Source organism: Notolepis coatsorum (genome assembly GCF_963971535.1).
Source record: "Notolepis coatsorum genome assembly, chromosome: 19".
Classification (NCBI taxonomy): Eukaryota; Metazoa; Chordata; class Actinopteri; order Aulopiformes; family Paralepididae; genus Notolepis; species Notolepis coatsorum.
The window spans coordinates 10,292,467-10,311,843 of record NC_140183.1 but is presented as its reverse complement, the minus strand read 5'-3'; the positions used below and the strand labels follow the sequence as shown (position 1 = coordinate 10,311,843).

At 44.1% G+C, this 19,377-nt stretch overlaps 1 protein-coding gene across 1 annotated transcript in view; it reads left to right on the top strand.

Moving 5' to 3' along the window:
- LOC311245930 (F-actin-uncapping protein LRRC16A-like) overlaps nt 1-19,377 on the top strand; it is a gene marked incomplete at its 3' end in the record, with an annotated part of 192,389 nt that continues 173,012 nt past the window's right edge. Inside the window, 1 exon segment of the mRNA XM_084335954.1 lies at nt 1-140. Within this exon segment, the coding sequence (XP_084192080.1) occupies nt 101-140 (40 nt within the window). The 5' untranslated portion in view covers nt 1-100.

The window sequence follows — 19,377 nt, the reverse complement described above, 5'->3', positions numbered from 1 at the left end:
TATATCTTTCCGTACCGGTGTTGTTTTAATATTAATATTTCTAATGCGTTGTTGACTATATACTTTGGATATTATCTTCGTCTCTCCACACTCCACCAAAATGAGCGAGGAAGTGTCAGAGGTGCCCAAAGAGCTTCTGGGTAAGAATAATAACAATAATACAAAAAATTATAATAATAATAATAAATAATATCATCCCACAGGACAGACGCGACTCATTTTTCAGTCCCATGTGCAGAATCTCTCCTCCTAACCGTAGAGTATTCCATGTGGAACTGAGAGTATGGCTATTCCATTTGTTTTTCCGGTTATCAATAGCTGTGTGCTTGTGTGTGTGTGTGTGCCTGTGTGTGTGTTTGTGTTGTGGTGTGGTGTGTGTGTGTGTTGTGTTGTGTTGTGTTGTGGTGTGGTGTGTGTGTGTGTTGTGTTGTGTTGTGGTGTGGTGTGTGTGCTCTCTCGGTGCTATCTCTGCTAAACACGCCGGAATACACTCTATTTATTATCTACACTAGGATCACAGTCGCACCAACAACAATAGAAGTCCACGAGTGAGCCAGGCTGCCTGCTCTAAAAGGCTGCAGTAAAGAGAGCAGCCTGGTTCATTCATGGATTTTCTATTGTTGGTGCGAGTGTGACCCTGTGTGTGTGTGTGTGTGTGTGTGTGTGTGTGTGTGTGTGTGTGTGTGTGTGAAGTCATCATGATGATGCTATCGTGTCACTGACAGCCACACAGACGGCACCGTCACGGAGGCTATACTGCATGTAGCAAGTATTGCCACAATCTACACAGTGACGGTAGCCTGACATTAATACTAGTGGCCCCGATTGATATGAATAAAACAGATCAGGGCTACTGTGGCTACGAGCACACCTAGCGTGTCCTCCACCCTGTTACAGAAAGGGTTAACCCTCCGCACACATTCGCCCATGCAGTCCTTGTATATGCTCCCTGTTCCACTCAAATCTCCTGTGGTCTCTCCTCTGATCTCTCCTGTGGTCTCTCCTCTGATCTCTCCTCTGGTCTCTCCTCTCTCCTCTGGTCTCTCCTCTGACCTCTCCTCTGGTCTCTCCTCTCTCCTCTGATCTCTCCTCTGGTCTCTCCTCTCTCCTCTGGTCTCTCCTCTGGTCTCTCCTCTGGTCTCTCCTCTCTCCTCTGATCTCTCCTGTGGTCTCTCCTCTGATCTCTCCTGTGGTCTCTCCTCTGGTCTCTCCTCTCTCCTCTGATCTCTCCTGCTGTCTCTCCTCTGGTCTCTCCTGTGGTCTCTCCTCTGATCTCTCCTGTGGTCTCTCCTCTGGTCTCTCCTCTCTCCTCTGATCTCTCCTGTGGTCTCTCCTCTCTCCTCTGGTCTCTCCTCTGGTCTCTCCTCTGGTCTCTCCTCTCCTCTCTCCTGTAGTCTCTCCTCTCCTCTGGTCTCTCCTCTCTCCTGTAGTCTCTCCTCTAGTCTCTCCTCTCCTCTCTCCTCTCTCCTGTAGTCTCTCCTGTAGTCTCTCCTCTCCTCTGGTCTCTCCTCTCTCCTGTAGTCTATCCTCTAGTCTCTCCTCTCCTCTCCTCTGGTCTCTCCTGTAGTCTCTCCTCTCTCCTGTAGTCTCTCCTCTCTCCTCTCCTCTCTCCTCTGGTCTCTCCTCTCTCCTCTGGTCTCTCCTCTGGTCTCTCCTCTCTCCTCTCCTCTCTCCTCTCTCCTCTCCTCTCTCCTCTGGTCTCTCCTCTCTCCTCTGCTCTCTCCTCTGGTCTCTCCTCTCTCCTCTGGTCTCTCCTCTCTCCTCTCCTCTCTCCTCTCTCCTCTGGTCTCTCCTCTCTCCTCTGGTCTCTCCTCTGGTCTCTCCTCTCTCCTCTGGGCTCCTCTCTCCTCTGGTCTCTCCTCTCTCCTCTGGTCTCTCCTCTCTCCTCTCCTCTCTCCTCTGGTCTCTCCTCTCTCCTCTAGTCTCTCCTCTGGTCTCTCCTCTCTCCTCTGGTCTCTCCTCTGGTCTCTCCTCTGGTCTCTCCTCTGGTCTCTCCTCTCTCCTCTGGTCTCTCCTCTCTCCTCTGGTATCTCCTCTCTCCTCTGGTATCTCTGGTCTCTGGTCTCTCCTCTGGTCTCTCCTCTCTCCTCTGGTCTCTCCTCTGGTCTCTCCTCTCTCCTCTGGTCTCTCCTCTCTCCTCTCCTCTCTCCTCTGGTCTCTCCTCTCTCCTCTAGTCTCTCCTCTGGTCTCTCCTCTCTCCTCTGGTCTCTCCTCTGGTCTCTCCTCTGGTCTCTCCTCTGGTCTCTCCTCTCTCCTCTGGTCTCTCCTCTCTCCTCTGGTATCTCCTCTCTCCTCTGGTATCTCTGGTCTCTGGTCTCTCCTCTGGTCTCTCCTCTCTCCTCTGGTCTCTCCTCTGGTCTCTCCTCTCTCCTCTGGTCTCTCCTCTGGTCTCTCCTCTCTCCTCTGGTCTCTCCTCTGGTCTCTCCTCTCTCCTCTGGTCTCTCCTCTGGTCTCTCCTCTCTCCTCTGGTCTCTCCTCTGGTCTCTCCTCTCTCCTCTGGTCTCTCCTCTGGTCTCTCCTCTGGTCTCTCCTCTCTCCTCTGGTCTCTCCTCTGGTCTCTCCTCTCTCCTCTGGTCTCTCCTCTCTCCTCTGGTCTCTCCTCTCTCCTCTGGTCTCTCCTCTGGTCTCTCCTCTCTCCTCTGGTCTCTCCTCTGGTCTCTCCTCTCTCCTCTGGTCTCTCCTCTCTCCTCTGGTCTCTCCTCTGGTCTCTCCTCTCTCCTCTGGTCTCTCCTCTGGTCTCTCCTCTCTCCTCTGGTCTCTCCTCTGGTCTCTCCTCTGGTCTCTCCTCTGGTCTCTCCTCTCTCCTCTGGTCTCTCCTCTCCTCTCTCCTCTGGTCTCTCCTCTGGTCTCTCCTCTGGTCTCTCCTCTCCTCTCTCCTCTGGTCTCTCCTCTAGTCCACCACTAAGGTTTCTAAAGTGGCTGCTGCTTGTGGACATAGTTAGAGGCTTGAAGCTGCAGGTTGTTTGGCTCGGGCTCGGGCTCTTTGTGTGGTGAAGTACCTCAGCTTCTCGCATCCCAGTGCAATGTTGGGCAAACACACACTCGCACCCAGGCATGCATGCACACGCACACACGCACGCACACACACACACACACACACACACACACACACACACACACACACACACACACACACACACACACACACACACACACACACACACACACACACACACACACACACAGAGAGGAACTACACAAGGCCGTGTGAGTGACACCGTGGCTGTGAGATGGACCAACAATCTGTTTGCTCCATATGTCTTCCTGATTGTAGAAGTGCAGCAGAGATTAATAGGCAAAATGATCCATCCATCCATCCATTCATGAATTCATCCATGTATTATTCAGTCATTCATTGATTTGTGCTTGAGTCATACAGTAGTTGATTTGATGAGTGAGACGGGGCCGGCAGGTAGTTGATTTGATAAGTGAGACAGGGCCGGCCGGTAGTTGATTTGAGGAGGACGTCCCTCCTCGCGGTAGAGAAGGAGAGATGCCTCACACGTCAAGTGGTCACTGGACACAGTGATGTAGTTACCACCACATTATCTACCAGGTCCATACAGACAGGTAAAGTCAGATCACCCCTCCACACTTCAAGCAGGGTACTGTGTTCTGAGTTCTCCTCAGACCCGGAAGAGCAGGGTACTGTGTTCTGAGTTCTCCTCAGACCCTGAAGAGCAGGGTACTGTGTTCTGAGTTCTCCTCAGACCCTGAAGAGCAGGGTACTGTGTTCTGAGTTCTCCTCAGACCCTGAAGAGCAGGGTACTGTGTTCTGAGTTCTCCTCAGACCCTGAAGAGCAGAGTACTGTGTTCTGAGTTCTCCTCAGACCCTGAAGAGCAAGGTACTGTGTTCTGAGTTCTCCTCAGACCCTGAAGAGCAGGGTACTGTGTTCTGAGTTCTCCTCAGACCCGGAAGAGCAGGGTACTGTGTTCTGAGTTCTCCTCAGACCCTGAAGAGCAGGGTACTGTGTTCTGAGTTCTCCTCAGACCCAGAAGAGCAGGGTACTGTGTTCTGAGTTCTCCTCAGACCCTGAAGAGCAGGGTACTGTGTTCTGAGTTCTCCTCAGACCCTGAAGAGCAGGGTACTGTGTTCTGAGTTCTCCTCAGACCCTGAAGAGCAGGGTACTGTGTTCTGAGTTCTCCTCGGACCCTGAAGAGCAGGGTACTGTGTTCTGAGTTCTCCTCAGACCCTGAAGAGCAGGGTACTGTGTTCTGAGTTCTCCTCAGACCCTGAAGAGCAGGGTACTGTGTTCTGAGTTCTCCTCAGACCCTGAAGGGCAGAGTACTGTGTTCTGAGTTCTCCTCAGACCCTGAAGAGCAGGGTACTGTGTTCTGAGTTCTCCTCGGACCCGGAAGAGCAGGGTACTGTGTTCTGAGTTCTCCTCGGACCCGGAAGAGCAGGGTACTGTGTTCTGAGTTCTCCTCAGACCCTGAAGAGCAGGGTACTGTGTTCTGAGTTCTCCTCAGACCCAGAAGAGCAGGGTACTGTGTTCTGAGTTCTCCTCAGACCCTGAAGAGCAGGGTACTGTGTTCTGAGTTCTCCTCAGACCCTGAAGAGCAGGGTACTGTGTTCTGAGTTCTCCTCAGACCCTGAAGAGCAGGGTACTGTGTTCTGAGTTCTCCTCAGACCCAGAAGAGCAGGGTACTGTGTTCTGAGTTCTCCTCAGACCCTGAAGAGCAGGGTACTGTGTTCTGAGTTCTCCTCAGACCCCGAAGAGCAGGGTACTGTGTTCTGAGTTCTCCTCAGACCCTGAAGAGCAGGGTACTGTGTTCTGAGTTCTCCTCAGACCCCGAAGAGCAGGGTACTGTGTTCTGAGTTCTCCTCAGACCCTGAAGAGCAGGGTACTGTGTTCTGAGTTCTCCTCAGACCCCGAAGAGCAGGGTTCTGTGTTCTGAGTTCTCCTCGGACCCGGAAGAGCAGGGTACTGTGTTCTGAGTTCTCCTCAGACCCGGAAGAGCAGGGTACTGTGTTCTGAGTTCTCCTCGGACCCTGAAGAGCAGGGTACTGTGTTCTGAGTTCTCCTCGGACCCTGAAGAGCAGGGTACTGTGTTCTGAGTTCTCCTCGGACCCGGAAGAGCAGGGTACTGTGTTCTGAGTTCTCCTCAGACCCTGAAGAGCAGGGTACTGTGTTCTGAGTTCTCCTCGGACCCTGAAGAGCAGGGTACTGTGTTCTGAGTTCTCCTCGGACCCGGAAGAGCAGGGTACTGTGTTCTGAGTTCTCCTCAGACCCTGAAGAGCAGGGTACTGTGTTCTGAGTTCTCCTCAGACCCGGAAGAGCAGGGTACTGTGTTCTGAGTTCTCCTCGGACCCGGAAGAGCAGGGTACTGTGTTCTGAGTTCTCCTCGGACCCTGAAGAGCAGGGTACTGTGTTCTGAGTTCTCCTCGGACCCTGAAGAGCAGGGTACTGTGTTCTGAGTTCTCCTCGGACCCTGAAGAGCAGGGTTCTGTTCCGTCACCCCGTGTCCTCAAAACAAGCTAACGCTCCAAGTCCAACTCCTCCCAAAGGAGAACTGTCTCAAACCTGGTCTTCCTGTTTGGTAAAAGCAAACCACACCGTGCCCACCACACCGTGCCCACCACCACACCGTGCCCACCACGTCCCACAGACACAAGACGTCAGACAGGGCTTGTCCTGCAGTTGTCTGGTTGAGGATAATAAGCCCGGTCTTTGTGTAAAACGACCACCGGTGTTGTGTGTGTGATTCAGCGTCATGCACCATCAGCATCCTCCACACACACAAGGACTCCCAGCACGGCTACACATGAACTCATTGTAGGAGGCTGCTTTTGGCTGCTTTTTATATATATATATTAGTGCTGTCAGGCGATTACATTTTTTTAATCTAATTCATTACAGGATTTGTAATGAATTAATCTAATTAATCGCATTTTAATCGCATAACCATTTTAGGCCTGATATTCTATATCAGGGGTCGGGAACCTATGGCTCGCGAGCCATATATGGCTCTTCTGGTGACAGCATATGGCTCCCAGAAATTTTTTAGTAAAAAAAAAAAAAAAAAAAATTTTTTTTTTTTTTTTTTAATACTTGTGATATTTCTTAATAATACTGTGTCATTTTAAAGTAAACAGAAATTAGTTTTGAAGATACAGCTAATAGTATCTGTAGCTGAAGATATAGCGAGCAGAGCTGGCGAGGGAACACAAGTGGACAGAAATTAAAAATCTTCAACCTGAAGACCAGCTGATTCTTAAAACTTGGAACGAGCTTCCTGTGACATACCACACAATGCAGCGTGAGTATCGCCGTATTGACCATGTTTGGCTCTACATATGCATGTGGGCAGTCATTCTCGCATATGAGGAACATTAAGACCAACCTACGCTCATGTTTAACTAATGGAGCCTCAACGCCTGCATGAAGCTCAATCTCACCACGTATGAACCAGATTACAAGGCCATCAGCAAAACCATGCAGCACCAGAAGTCGCATTAAAAGTAAGACATATTTAATTTATTATACGTTAAAAATACTATATGGCTCTCAATGAAATATATTTAGAAATATTTGGCTTTTATGGCTCTCCCAGTCAAAAAGGTTCCTGACCCCTGTTCTATATTCTATAATCATATGGCATGTGTCCAGATGGCAGAATTCAGTACTGTATCTACAAAAACCTTCTGTTTAATCATCTTCCATCTATTAATTTGCTTAGATTTTTCAGGTCTGGTCAATTTGAGCATGGTGTTATACACAGTCAAAGATAAAAATAATTTTAATTGATATTCTCATTTGGTTCATTACAATCTACTCAAGCCTAGTAACAGACACAGTATTTCTGACACTGGGAATACATTCCCTGAGATCCATAGATGTCCCCCTAGAATCAGATACCAAGAACATGCAAATGGACCATATTAAAAAAAAAAAAGTCTGTAAATGTGTATTCTACGTTCCTATGGAATGAATGAGATTAAAAAAAAAAAAAAAAAAAAAAAGTTAAATACATTTTTAGTTAATTTTCATAACGCGATAATTTGCTGTGTAATTAATTAATCTAATTAACGCAATAAACTGACAGCCCTAATATATATATATATTGTAAGAGACAAACATCTGTGCAATAGCACATACCACCAAAATCACACATTGGCCCATGCCCACTAGACGCTATCGGTTGTCCAGCTGCTTTTGTATGTTGTAGTGTTGTCAGTGTGTCACGATACCAACATTTTGACTTCGATACAGACAGGAAAGGTAACGGAAATATATTAGATGACAGCACATGGAAAATTCTTAATACAATTATTTAATTCATTATCATTTAAATGCTATTGAGACGTAAATAATCAAACAATTATACAATTATTCTGTTACAGCTGCTGAGCTATACTATAGCTACTGTCCATCAATATTTTCCTTTTGAATGAAATAGGTTCAGGAGAGAGAGAGAGATGTAGAGAGAGGGAGAGAGAGAGCGAGACACACACACACACACACACACACACACACACACACACACACACACACACACGCACACGCACACGCACACAGATGGACAGAGAGAGACACAGGGACTCTCAGCCCCCCCGTCCCTCACTCACTATGCCTCTGAGCGTTCCCAGTGATAGCTTACAGTAGTTAGCGTTAAGGGGGGAGGAGCTACGGTCTGTGTCGTGTGGAGAGTAACACATCATGTATACAGTACACCATGACAGAGTGACAAAACATCATGCATCGATTGTGATATTGGCCAAATGGAAAACAGAGGCTGAGCTCTCTCTCTCTCTCTCTCTCTCTCTCTCTCTCTCTCTCTCTCTCTCTCTCTCTCTCTCTCTCTCTCTCTCTCTCTCTCTCTCTCTCTCTCTCTCTCTCTCTCTCTCTCTCTCTTACGCTTGGATCAACAAACTGGCAACAGCGGACTTAAATACTTAGCTAACCTATAAACACGGCTCGTGTCGGTAAAATGTAATGGTGTTCTACTGAATGTAATGGTTTAGTACCAGGAGCTTTCATACCGTGGTGTTGAGACGGTTAGCTCTGGGTGGCTGCTCTGTGTCGGCGCGTCTACAAGTCAAATGTATTTGTAAATCAAATCAAATGTATTTGTAAGGCCCGACAACACACGTTAATGTCCCCATGGGCCGGACACGTCTTCTTTAAACAAGTCAAGAAGAAACATCACAATAGGTCAAGAACAAAACACCATAAAGTCCAACATTTTAAAATAAATGCAAAATAAATGCAACACTCCCAGACATACCCCACGCGAAGGTAAGGAAAAACTCACTAAAACCTAGCAATAGGAAAAAATGCACCACAGGCAATGTGGAGGAGAGAAACCTTAGAAGGGCCATTCAAGGGGGGATCTCCCTTCTTAGATGTCGGTGATAGTAGTGTTGCATAGGGCTGGGCGATATGGAAAAAAATCATATCGCGATAACGATATGATAATTTTATTTTATTTCTCGATATCGATAATTATCGAATTGTTATAAGTATAAAAAAAAAAAAAAAAAAAAAAAACATTTTTTTTCTTTTTTTTAACAACAGATGTATGTTTATTTTGCAGCAATTCTTTGTCATTGCCGCCATCTTTAGTGTTACATCCCCTCACACTCCAGTTCTCAGGCTGCAGCTGGTTTAAAAGCTAAAGTAAACCGGCTTCTCTGCTGGCTGTGGCTCCAGAGGAGTTGAACAGTTCTGGCTCTGCTAGTTTATTTTCGATCTTTTGGCGCTTTTTTGGTGGACAAACCACAGCACATGTGCACCATGACTGGAGACTAGCTCTGCTAGCAGCCTAGCACACATAGCCTACTGTGTACAGACGGTTTCAAACTGTATTTTAAATTAGAAAGCAAACAAAATAAATGGACAAGAGAAAAAGAAATCTGAATTTGGTCAGTATTGTCATTTGGACAAGCAAAGCCATTACTTTAAGTTGCAGGCAAGAAAGACAAGTCTGTCCACTGTCTCTGGTTTTAAAACTGCCCTATTGCAAAAAAAAAAAAAAAAAAAAAAAAAAAAATTCAATTTTTTTTTTATTTCGATATTCGATATCGATTATTAAAATATATCGCGATATTTATCGTTATCGTTATATCGCCCAGCCCTGTTGCAGTAAAACAGGCGAGCAGTTGGTAAAGCATGCACTCACATGAGTGTGAGTGTAAGTGCATGCGATAGCAACTGAACATTTTGAAAGATTAAAGATAGAGCTGATAGCGCCCGCCTATTTGAGGCAAAGGCGCGGCGCAGAGAGGGTCGCATCCTCCCGGCCATCATCACGGGACGTCCAACACTCCGGTCATCACTCCGAGACAGCCACTCACAGGGAGACAGAGAGACGGGACAGGCATTAGGCGGGCCAACAATTAACATCAGTTTTATCTGCATTAAGGAGTAGAAAGTCTTGCGACATCCACTTTTTAACGGCAAGCAGGCAAGCCTCAAGATTTTGTAATTGGGAGGAATCATTTGGCTTAATAGGTATACATAATTGGGTGTCATCAGTGTAAAATGAAAGTTTATGCCAAATTTGCGTATGATATTGCCGAGGGGTAGCATGTAAATCGAAAATAGCAAAGGGCCCAGAACAGAGCCTTGTGGGACACCGCATTGCACTGGGAGGGTCTCGGATGTTAAATCATTATAGACCACGCAGTAACCGCCGTTTCGGTGGAGTGTAAGGCTCTAAAGCCAGATTGAAAAGATTCATTAAGATTATTGTTTGATAGATGGTCAGTAAGTTGCGTTGCGACAATCCGTTCTAATATTTTGGATAGGAACGGAAGATTGGAGATGGGTCTGTAATTTTTCAAGATTAGAGGGTCGAGGTTCGGTTTTCTTAAGTAGTGGTTTAATGATGGCTGATTTAAAGGCCAGGGGCACCACGCCAGTAGACAGGGAGGTGTTGAACATATTGAGTAGGGCAGGGCAGGGCCTAGAGTTGGGAAGAGTTTTTTGATGAGAGTTGCTGGAAGAGGGTCAAACAGACAGGTTGAGGGTTTAGCCGCGCCAACCAATTTAGAGGTGGCACTAAGTGAGACGTTTTCAAGGCGGCATAGCGTATGACTGGATTCAAAGTCAGGAGGAAAGCCCATCAGAGGTTGGGAGGGAAGTGTTGCACATGGTGACACATAGAGACGTCAAGTAAAGATTGAACTGGCAGCAGTATGATGTTACTGAGCAGACAGACAGTATTATGTTACTGAGCAGACAGACAGTATGATGTTACTGAGCAGACAGACAGTATTATGTTACTGAGCAGACAGACAGTATGATGTTACTGAGCAGACAGACAGTATGATGTTACTGAGCAGACAGACAGTATTATGTTACTGAGCAGACAGACAGTATTATGTTACTGAGCAGACAGACAGTATTATGTTACTGAGCAGACAGACAGTATTATGTTACTGAGCAGACAGACAGTATTATGTTACTGAGCAGACAGACAGTATGATGTTACTGAGCAGACAGACAGTATTATGTTACTGAGCAGACAGACAGTATGATGTTACTGAGCAGACAGACAGTATGATGTTACTGAGCAGACAGACAGTATTATGTTACTGAGCAGACAGACAGTATTATGTTACTGAGCAGACAGACAGTATTATGTTACTGAGCAGACAGACAGTATGATGTTACTGAGCAGACAGACAGTATTATGTTACTGAGCAGACAGACAGTATTATGTTACTGAGCAGACAGACAGTATTATGTTACTGAGCAGACAGACAGTATGATGTTACTGAGCAGACAGACAGTATGATGTTACTGAGCAGACAGACAGTATGATGTTACTGAGCAGACAGACAGTATGATGTTACTGAGCAGACAGACAGTATTATGTTACTGAGCAGACAGACAGTATGATGTTACTGAGCAGACAGACAGTATTATGTTACTGAGCAGACAGACAGTATTATGTTACTGAGCAGACAGACAGTATTATGTTACTGAGCAGACAGACAGTATCATGTTACTGAGCAGACAGACAGTATGATGTTACTGAGCAGACAGACAGTATTATGTTACTGAGCAGACAGACAGTATAATGTTACTGAGCAGACAGACAGTATTATGTTACTGAGCAGACAGACAGTATGATGTTACTGAGCAGACAGACAGTATAATGTTACTGAGCAGACAGACAGTATTATGTTACTGAGCAGACAGACAGTATGATGTTACTGAGCAGACAGACAGTATGCTGTTACTGAGCAGACAGACAGTATGATGTTACTGAGCAGACAGACAGTATTATGTTACTGAGCAGACAGACAGTATGATGTTACTGAGCAGACAGACAGTATTATGTTACTGAGCAGACAGACAGTATAATGTTACTGAGCAGACAGACAGTATTATGTTACTGAGCAGACAGACAGTATTATGTTACTGAGCAGACAGACAGTATTATGTTACTGAGCAGACAGACAGTATGATGTTACTGAGCAGACAGACAGTATGATGTTACTGAGCAGACAGACAGTATGATGTTACTGAGCAGACAGACAGTATTATGTTACTGAGCAGACAGACAGTATTATGTTACTGAGCAGACAGACAGTATTATGTTACTGAGCAGACAGACAGTATGATGTTACTGAGCAGACAGACAGTATGATGTTACTGAGCAGACAGACAGTATTATGTTACTGAGCAGACAGACAGTATGATGTTACTGAGCAGACAGACAGTATTATGTTACTGAGCAGACAGACAGTATGATGTTACTGAGCAGACAGACAGTATGATGTTACTGAGCAGACAGACAGTATGATGTTACTGAGCAGACAGACAGTATTATGTTACTGAGCAGACAGACAGTATTATGTTACTGAGCAGACAGACAGTATTATGTTACTGAGCAGACAGACAGTATTATGTTACTGAGCAGACAGACAGTATTATGTTACTGAGCAGACAGACAGTATGATGTTACTGAGCAGACAGACAGTATGATGTTACTGAGCAGACAGACAGTATTATGTTACTGAGCAGACAGACAGTATTATGCTACTGAGCAGACAGACAGTATGATGTTACTGAGCAGACAGACAGTATGATGTTACTGAGCAGACAGACAGTATTATGTTACTGAGCAGACAGACAGTATGATGTTACTGAGCAGACAGACAGTATGATGTTACAGAGCAGACAGACAGTATGATGTTACTGAGCAGACAGACAGTATTATGTTACTGAGCAGACAGACAGTATGATGTTACTGAGCAGACAGACAGTATGATGTTACTGAGCAGACAGACAGTATGATGTTACTGAGCAGACAGACAGTATGATGTTACTGAGCAGACAGACAGTATTATGTTACTGAGCAGACAGACAGTATGATGTTACTGAGCAGACAGACAGTATGATGTTACTGAGCAGACAGACAGTATGATGTTACTGAGCAGACAGACAGTATTATGTTACTGAGCAGACAGACAGTATGATGTTACTGAGCAGACAGACAGTATGATGTTACTGAGCAGACAGACAGTATGATGTTACTGAGCAGACAGACAGTATTATGTTACTGAGCAGACAGACAGTATGATGTTACTGAGCAGACAGACAGTATTATGTTACTGAGCAGACAGACAGTATGATGTTACTGAGCAGACAGACAGTATGATGTTACTGAGCAGACAGACAGTATTATGTTACTGAGCAGACAGACAGTATGATGTTACTGAGCAGACAGACAGTATTATGCTACTGAGCAGAGAGACAGTATTATGTTACTGAGCAGACAGACAGTATTATGTTACTGAGCAGACAGACAGTATTATGTTACTGAGCAGACAGACAGTATGATGTTACTGAGCAGACAGACAGTATTATGTTACTGAGCAGACAGACAGTATTATGTTACTGAGCAGACAGACAGTATTATGCTACTGAGCAGAGAGACAGTATGATGTTACTGAGCAGACAGACAGTATGATGTTACTGAGCAGACAGACAGTATGATGTTACTGAGCAGACAGACAGTATGATGTTACTGAGCAGACAGACAGTATGATGTTACTGAGCAGACAGACAGTATTATGTTACTGAGCAGACAGACAGTATGATGTTACTGAGCAGACAGACAGTATGATGTTACTGAGCAGACAGACAGTATTATGTTACTGAGCAGACAGACAGTATGATGTTACTGAGCAGACAGACATTATGATGTTACTGAGCAGACAGACAGTATGATGTTACTGAGCAGACAGACAGTATTATGTTACTGAGCAGACAGACAGTATTATGTTACTGAGCAGACAGACAGTATGATGTTACTGAGCAGACAGACAGTATTATGTTACTGAGCAGACAGACAGTATTATGTTACTGAGCAGACAGACAGTATTATGCTACTGAGCAGACAGACAGTATTATGCTACTGAGCAGACAGACAGTATTATGCTACTGAGCAGAGAGACAGTATTATGTTACTGAGCAGACAGACAGTATTATGCTACTGAGCAGACAGACAGTATTATGCTACTGAGCAGACAGACAGTATTATGCTACTGAGCAGAGAGACAGTATTATGTTACTGAGCAGACAGACAGTATTATGTTACTGAGCAGACAGACAGTATGATGTTACTGAGCAGACAGACAGTATTATGTTACTGAGCAGACAGACAGTATGATGTCACTGAGCAGACAGACAGTATGATGTTACTGAGCAGACAGACAGTATTATGTTACTGAGCAGACAGACAGTATGATGTTACTGAGCAGAGAGACAGTATTATGTTACTGAGCAGACAGACAGTATGATGTTACTGAGCAGACAGACAGTATGATGTTACTGAGCAGACAGACAGTATGATGTTACTGAGCAGACAGACAGTATTATGTTACTGAGCAGACAGACAGTATGATGTTACTGAGCAGACAGACAGTATTATGTTACTGAGCAGACATACAGTATTATGTTACTGAGCAGACAGACAGTATTATGTTACTGAGCAGACAGACAGTATTATGTTACTGAGCAGACAGACAGACAGTATGATGTTACTGAGCAGACAGACAGTATGATGTTACTGAGCAGACAGACAGTATGATGTTATTGAGCAGACAGACAGTATGATGTTACTGAGCAGACAGACAGTATGATGTTACTGAGCAGACAGACAGTATGATGTTACTGAGCAGACAGACAGTATTATGTTACTGAGCAGACAGACAGTATGATGTTACTGAGAAGACAGACAGTATGATGTTACTGAGCAGACAGACAGTATGATGTTACTGAGCAGACAGACAGTATGATGTTACTGAGCAGACAGACAGTATGATGTTACTGAGCAGACAGATAGTATGATGTTACTGAGCAGACAGACAGTATGATGTTACTGAGCAGACAGACAGTATTATGTTACTGAGCAGACAGACAGTATGATGTTACTGAGAAGACAGACAGTATGATGTTACTGAGCAGACAGACAGTATGATGTTACTGAGCAGACAGACAGTATGATGTTACTGAGCAGACAGACAGTATGATGTTACTGAGCAGACAGACAGTATTATGTTACTGAGCAGACAGACAGTATTATGTTACTGAGCAGACAGACAGTATTATGTTACTGAGCAGACAGACAGTATGATGTTACTGAGCAGACAGACAGTATTATGTTACTGAGCAGAGAGACAGTATTATGTTACTGAGCAGACAGACAGTATGATGTTACTGAGCAGACAGACAGTATTATGTTACTGAGCAGACAGACAGTATGATGTTACTGAGCAGACAGACAGTATTATGTTACTGAGCAGACAGACAGTATGATGTCACTGAGCAGACAGACAGTATGATGTTACTGAGCAGACAGACAGTATGATGTTACTGAGCAGACAGACAGTATTATGTTACTGAGCAGACAGACAGTATGATGTTACTGAGCAGACAGACAGTATTATGTTACTGAGCAGACAGACAGTATGATGTTACTGAGCAGACAGACAGTATGATGTTACTGAGCAGACAGACAGACAGTATTATGTTACTGAGCAGACAGACAGTATGATGTTACTGAGCAGACAGACAGTATGATGTTACTGAGCAGACAGACAGTATTATGTTACTGAGCAGACAGACAGTATTATGTTACTGAGCAGACAGACAGTATGATGTTACTGAGCAGACAGACAGTATTATGTTACTGAGCAGACAGACAGTATTATGTTACTGAGCAGACAGACAGTATGATGTTACTGAGCAGACAGACAGTATGATGTTACTGAGCAGACAGACAGTATTATGTTACTGAGCAGACAGACATTATTATGTTACTGAGCAGACAGACAGTATGATGTTACTGAGCAGACAGACAGTATTATGTTACTGAGCAGACAGACAGTATTATGTTACTGAGCAGACAGACAGTATTATGTTACTGAGCAGACAGACAGTATTATGTTACTGAGCAGACAGACAGTATGATGTTACTGAGCAGACAGACAGTATGATGTTACTGAGCAGACAGACAGTATGATGTTACTGAGCAGACAGACAGTATGATGTTACTGAGCAGACAGACAGTATTATGTTACTGAGCAGACAGACAGTATGATGTTACTGAGCAGACAGACAGTATTATGTTACTGAGCAGACAGACAGTATGATGTTACTGAGCAGACAGACAGTATTATGTTACTGAGCAGACAGACAGTATGATGCTACTGAGCAGACAGACAGTATTATGTTACTGAGCAGACAGACAGTATTATGTTACTGAGCAGACAGACAGTATGATGCTACTGAGCAGACAGACAGTATGATGTTACTGAGCAGACAGACAGTATTATGTTACTGAGCAGACATACAGTATGATGTTACTGAGCAGACAGACAGTATTATGTTACTGATCAGACAGACAGTATGATGTTACTGAGCAGACAGATAGTATGATGTTACTGAGCAGACAGACAGTATTATGTTACTGAGCAGACAGACAGTATTATGTTACTGAGCAGACAGACAGTATTATGTTACTGAGCAGACAGACAGTATGATGTTACTGAGAAGACAGACAGTATGATGTTACTGAGCAGACAGACAGTATTATGTTACTGAGCAGACAGACAGTATGATGTTACTGAGCAGACAGACAGTATTATGTTACTGAGCAGACAGACAGTATGATGTTACTGAGCAGACAGACAGTATGATGTTACTGAGCAGACAGACAGTATTATGTTACTCAGCAGACAGACAGTATGATGTTACTGAGCAGACAGACAGTATTATGTTACTGAGCAGACAGACAGTATGATGTTACTGAGCAGACAGACAGTATGATGTTACTGAGCAGACAGACAGTATGATGTATTATGTTACTGAGCAGACAGACAGTATGATGTTACTGAGCAGACAGACAGTATGATGTTACTGAGCAGACAGACAGTATGATGTTACTGAGCAGACAGACAGTATTATGTTACTGAGCAGACAGACAGTATTATGTTACTGAGCAGACAGACAGTATTATGTTACTGAGCAGACAGACAGTATTATGTTACTGAGCAGACAGACAGTATGATGTTACTGAGCAGACAGACAGTATGATGTTACTGAGCAGACAGACAGTATGATGTTACTGAGCAGACAGACAGTATGATGTTACTGAGCAGACAGACAGTATGATGGTACTGAGCAGACAGACAGTATGATGTTACTGAGCAGACAGACAGTATGATGTTACTGAGCAGACAGACAGTATGATGTTACTGAGCAGACAGACAGTATTATGTTACTGAGCAGACAGACAGTATGATGTTACTGAGCAGACAGACAGTATGATGTTACTGAGCAGACAGACAGTATTATGTTACTGAGCAGACAGACAGTATGATGTTACTGAGCAGACAGACATTATTATGTTACTGAGCAGACAGACAGTATGATGTTACTGAGCAGACAGACAGTATTATGTTACTGAGCAGACAGACAGTATTATGTTACTGAGCAGACAGACAGTATTATGTTACTGAGCAGACAGACAGTATGATGCTACTGAGCAGACAGACAGTATTATGTTACTGAGCAGACAGACAGTATGATGTTACTGAGCAGACAGACAGTATTATGTTACTGAGCAGACAGACAGTATTATGTTACTGAGCAGACAGACAGTATGATGTTACTGAGCAGACAGACAGTATTATGTTACTGAGCAGACAGACAGTATGATGTTACTGAGCAGACAGACAGTATTATGTTACTCAGCAGACAGACAGTATTATGCTACTGAGCAGGCAGACAGACAGTATGATGTTACTGAGCAGACAGACAGTATTATGTTACTGAGCAGACAGACAGTATGATGTTACTGAGCAGACAGACAGTATGATGTTACTGAGCAGACAGACAGTATGATGTTACTGAGCAGACAGACAGTATTATGTTACTGAGCAGACAGACAGTATGATGTTACTGAGCAGACAGACAGTATTATGTTACTGAGCAGACAGACAGTATGATGTTACTGAGCAGACAGACAGTATTATGTTACTGAGCAGACAGACAGTATTATGTTACTGAGCAGACAGACAGTATTATGTTACTGAGCAGACAGACAGTATGATGCTACTGAGCAGACAGACAGTATTATGTTACTGAGCAGACAGACAGTATGATGTTACTGAGCAGACAGACAGTATTATGTTACTGAGCAGACAGACTGTATTATGTTACTGAGCAGACAGACAGTATGATGTTACTGAGCAGACATACAGTATGATGTTACTGAGCAGACAGACAGTATTATGTTACTGAGCAGACAGACAGTATTATGTTACTGAGCAGACAGACAGTATGATGTTACTGAGCAGACAGACAGTATGATGTTACTGAGCAGACAGACAGTATTATGTTACTGAGCAGACATACAGTATGATGTTACTGAGCAGACAGACAGTATTATGTTACTGAGCAGACAGACAGTATGATGTTACTGAGCAGACAGACAGTATGATGTTACTGAGCAGACAGACAGTATTATGTTACTGAGCAGACAGACAGTATTATGTTACTGAGCAGACATACAGTATTATGTTACTGAGCAGACAGACAGTATTATGTTACTGAGCAGACAGACAGTATGATGTTACTGAGCAGACAGACAGTATGATGTTACTGAGCAGACAGACAGTATAATGTTACTGAGCAGACAGACAGTATGATGTTACTGAGCAGACAGACAGTATTATGTTACTGAGCAGACAGACAGTATGATGTTACTGAGCAGACAGACAGTATCATGTTACTGAGCAGACAGACAGTATGATGTTACTGAGCAGACAGACAGTATTATGTTACTGAGCAGACAGACAGTATTATGTTACTGAGCAGACAGACAGTATTATGTTACTGAGCAGACAGACAGTATGATGTTACTGAGCAGACAGACAGTATGATGTTACTGAGCAGACAGACAGTATGATGTTACTGAGCAGACAGACAGTATGATGTTACTGAGCAGACAGACAGTATGATGTTACTGAGCAGACAGACAGTATTATGTTACTGAGCAGACAGACAGTATTATGTTACTGAGCAGACAGACAGTATGATGTCACTGAGCAGACAGACAGTATGATGTTACTGAGAAGACAGGCAGTATTATGTTACTGAGCAGACAGACAGTATGATGTTACTGAGCAGACAGACAGTATGATGTTACTGAGCAGACAGACAGTATTATGTTACTGAGCAGACAGACAGTATGATGTTACTGAGCAGACAGACAGTATTATGTTACTGAGCAGACAGACAGTATGATGCTACTGAGCAGACAGACAGTATGATGCTACTGAGCAGACAGGCAGTATTATGTTACTGAGCAGACAGACAGTATGATGTTACTGAGCAGACAGACAGTATGATGTTACTGAGCAGACAGACAGTATGATGTTACTGAGCAGACAGACAGTATTATGTTACTGAGCAGACAGACAGTATTATGTTACTGAGCAGACAGACAGTATGATGTTACTGAGCAGACAGACAGTATGATGTTACTGAGCAGACAGACAGTATGATGTTACTGAGCAGACAGACAGTATGATGTTACTGAGCAGACAGACAGTATGATGTTACTGAGCAGACAGACAGTATTATGTTACTGAGCAGACAGACAGTATGATGTTACTGAGCAGACAGACAGTATGATGTTACTGAGCAGACAGACAGACAGACAGTATGATGTTACTGAGCAGACAGACAGTATTATGTTACTGAGCAGACAGACAGTATGATGTTACTGAGCAGACAGACAGTATTATGTTACTGAGCAGACAGACAGTATTATGTTACTGAGCAGACAGACAGTATGATGTTACTGAGCAGACAGACAGTATGATGTTACTGAGCAGACAGACAGTATTAT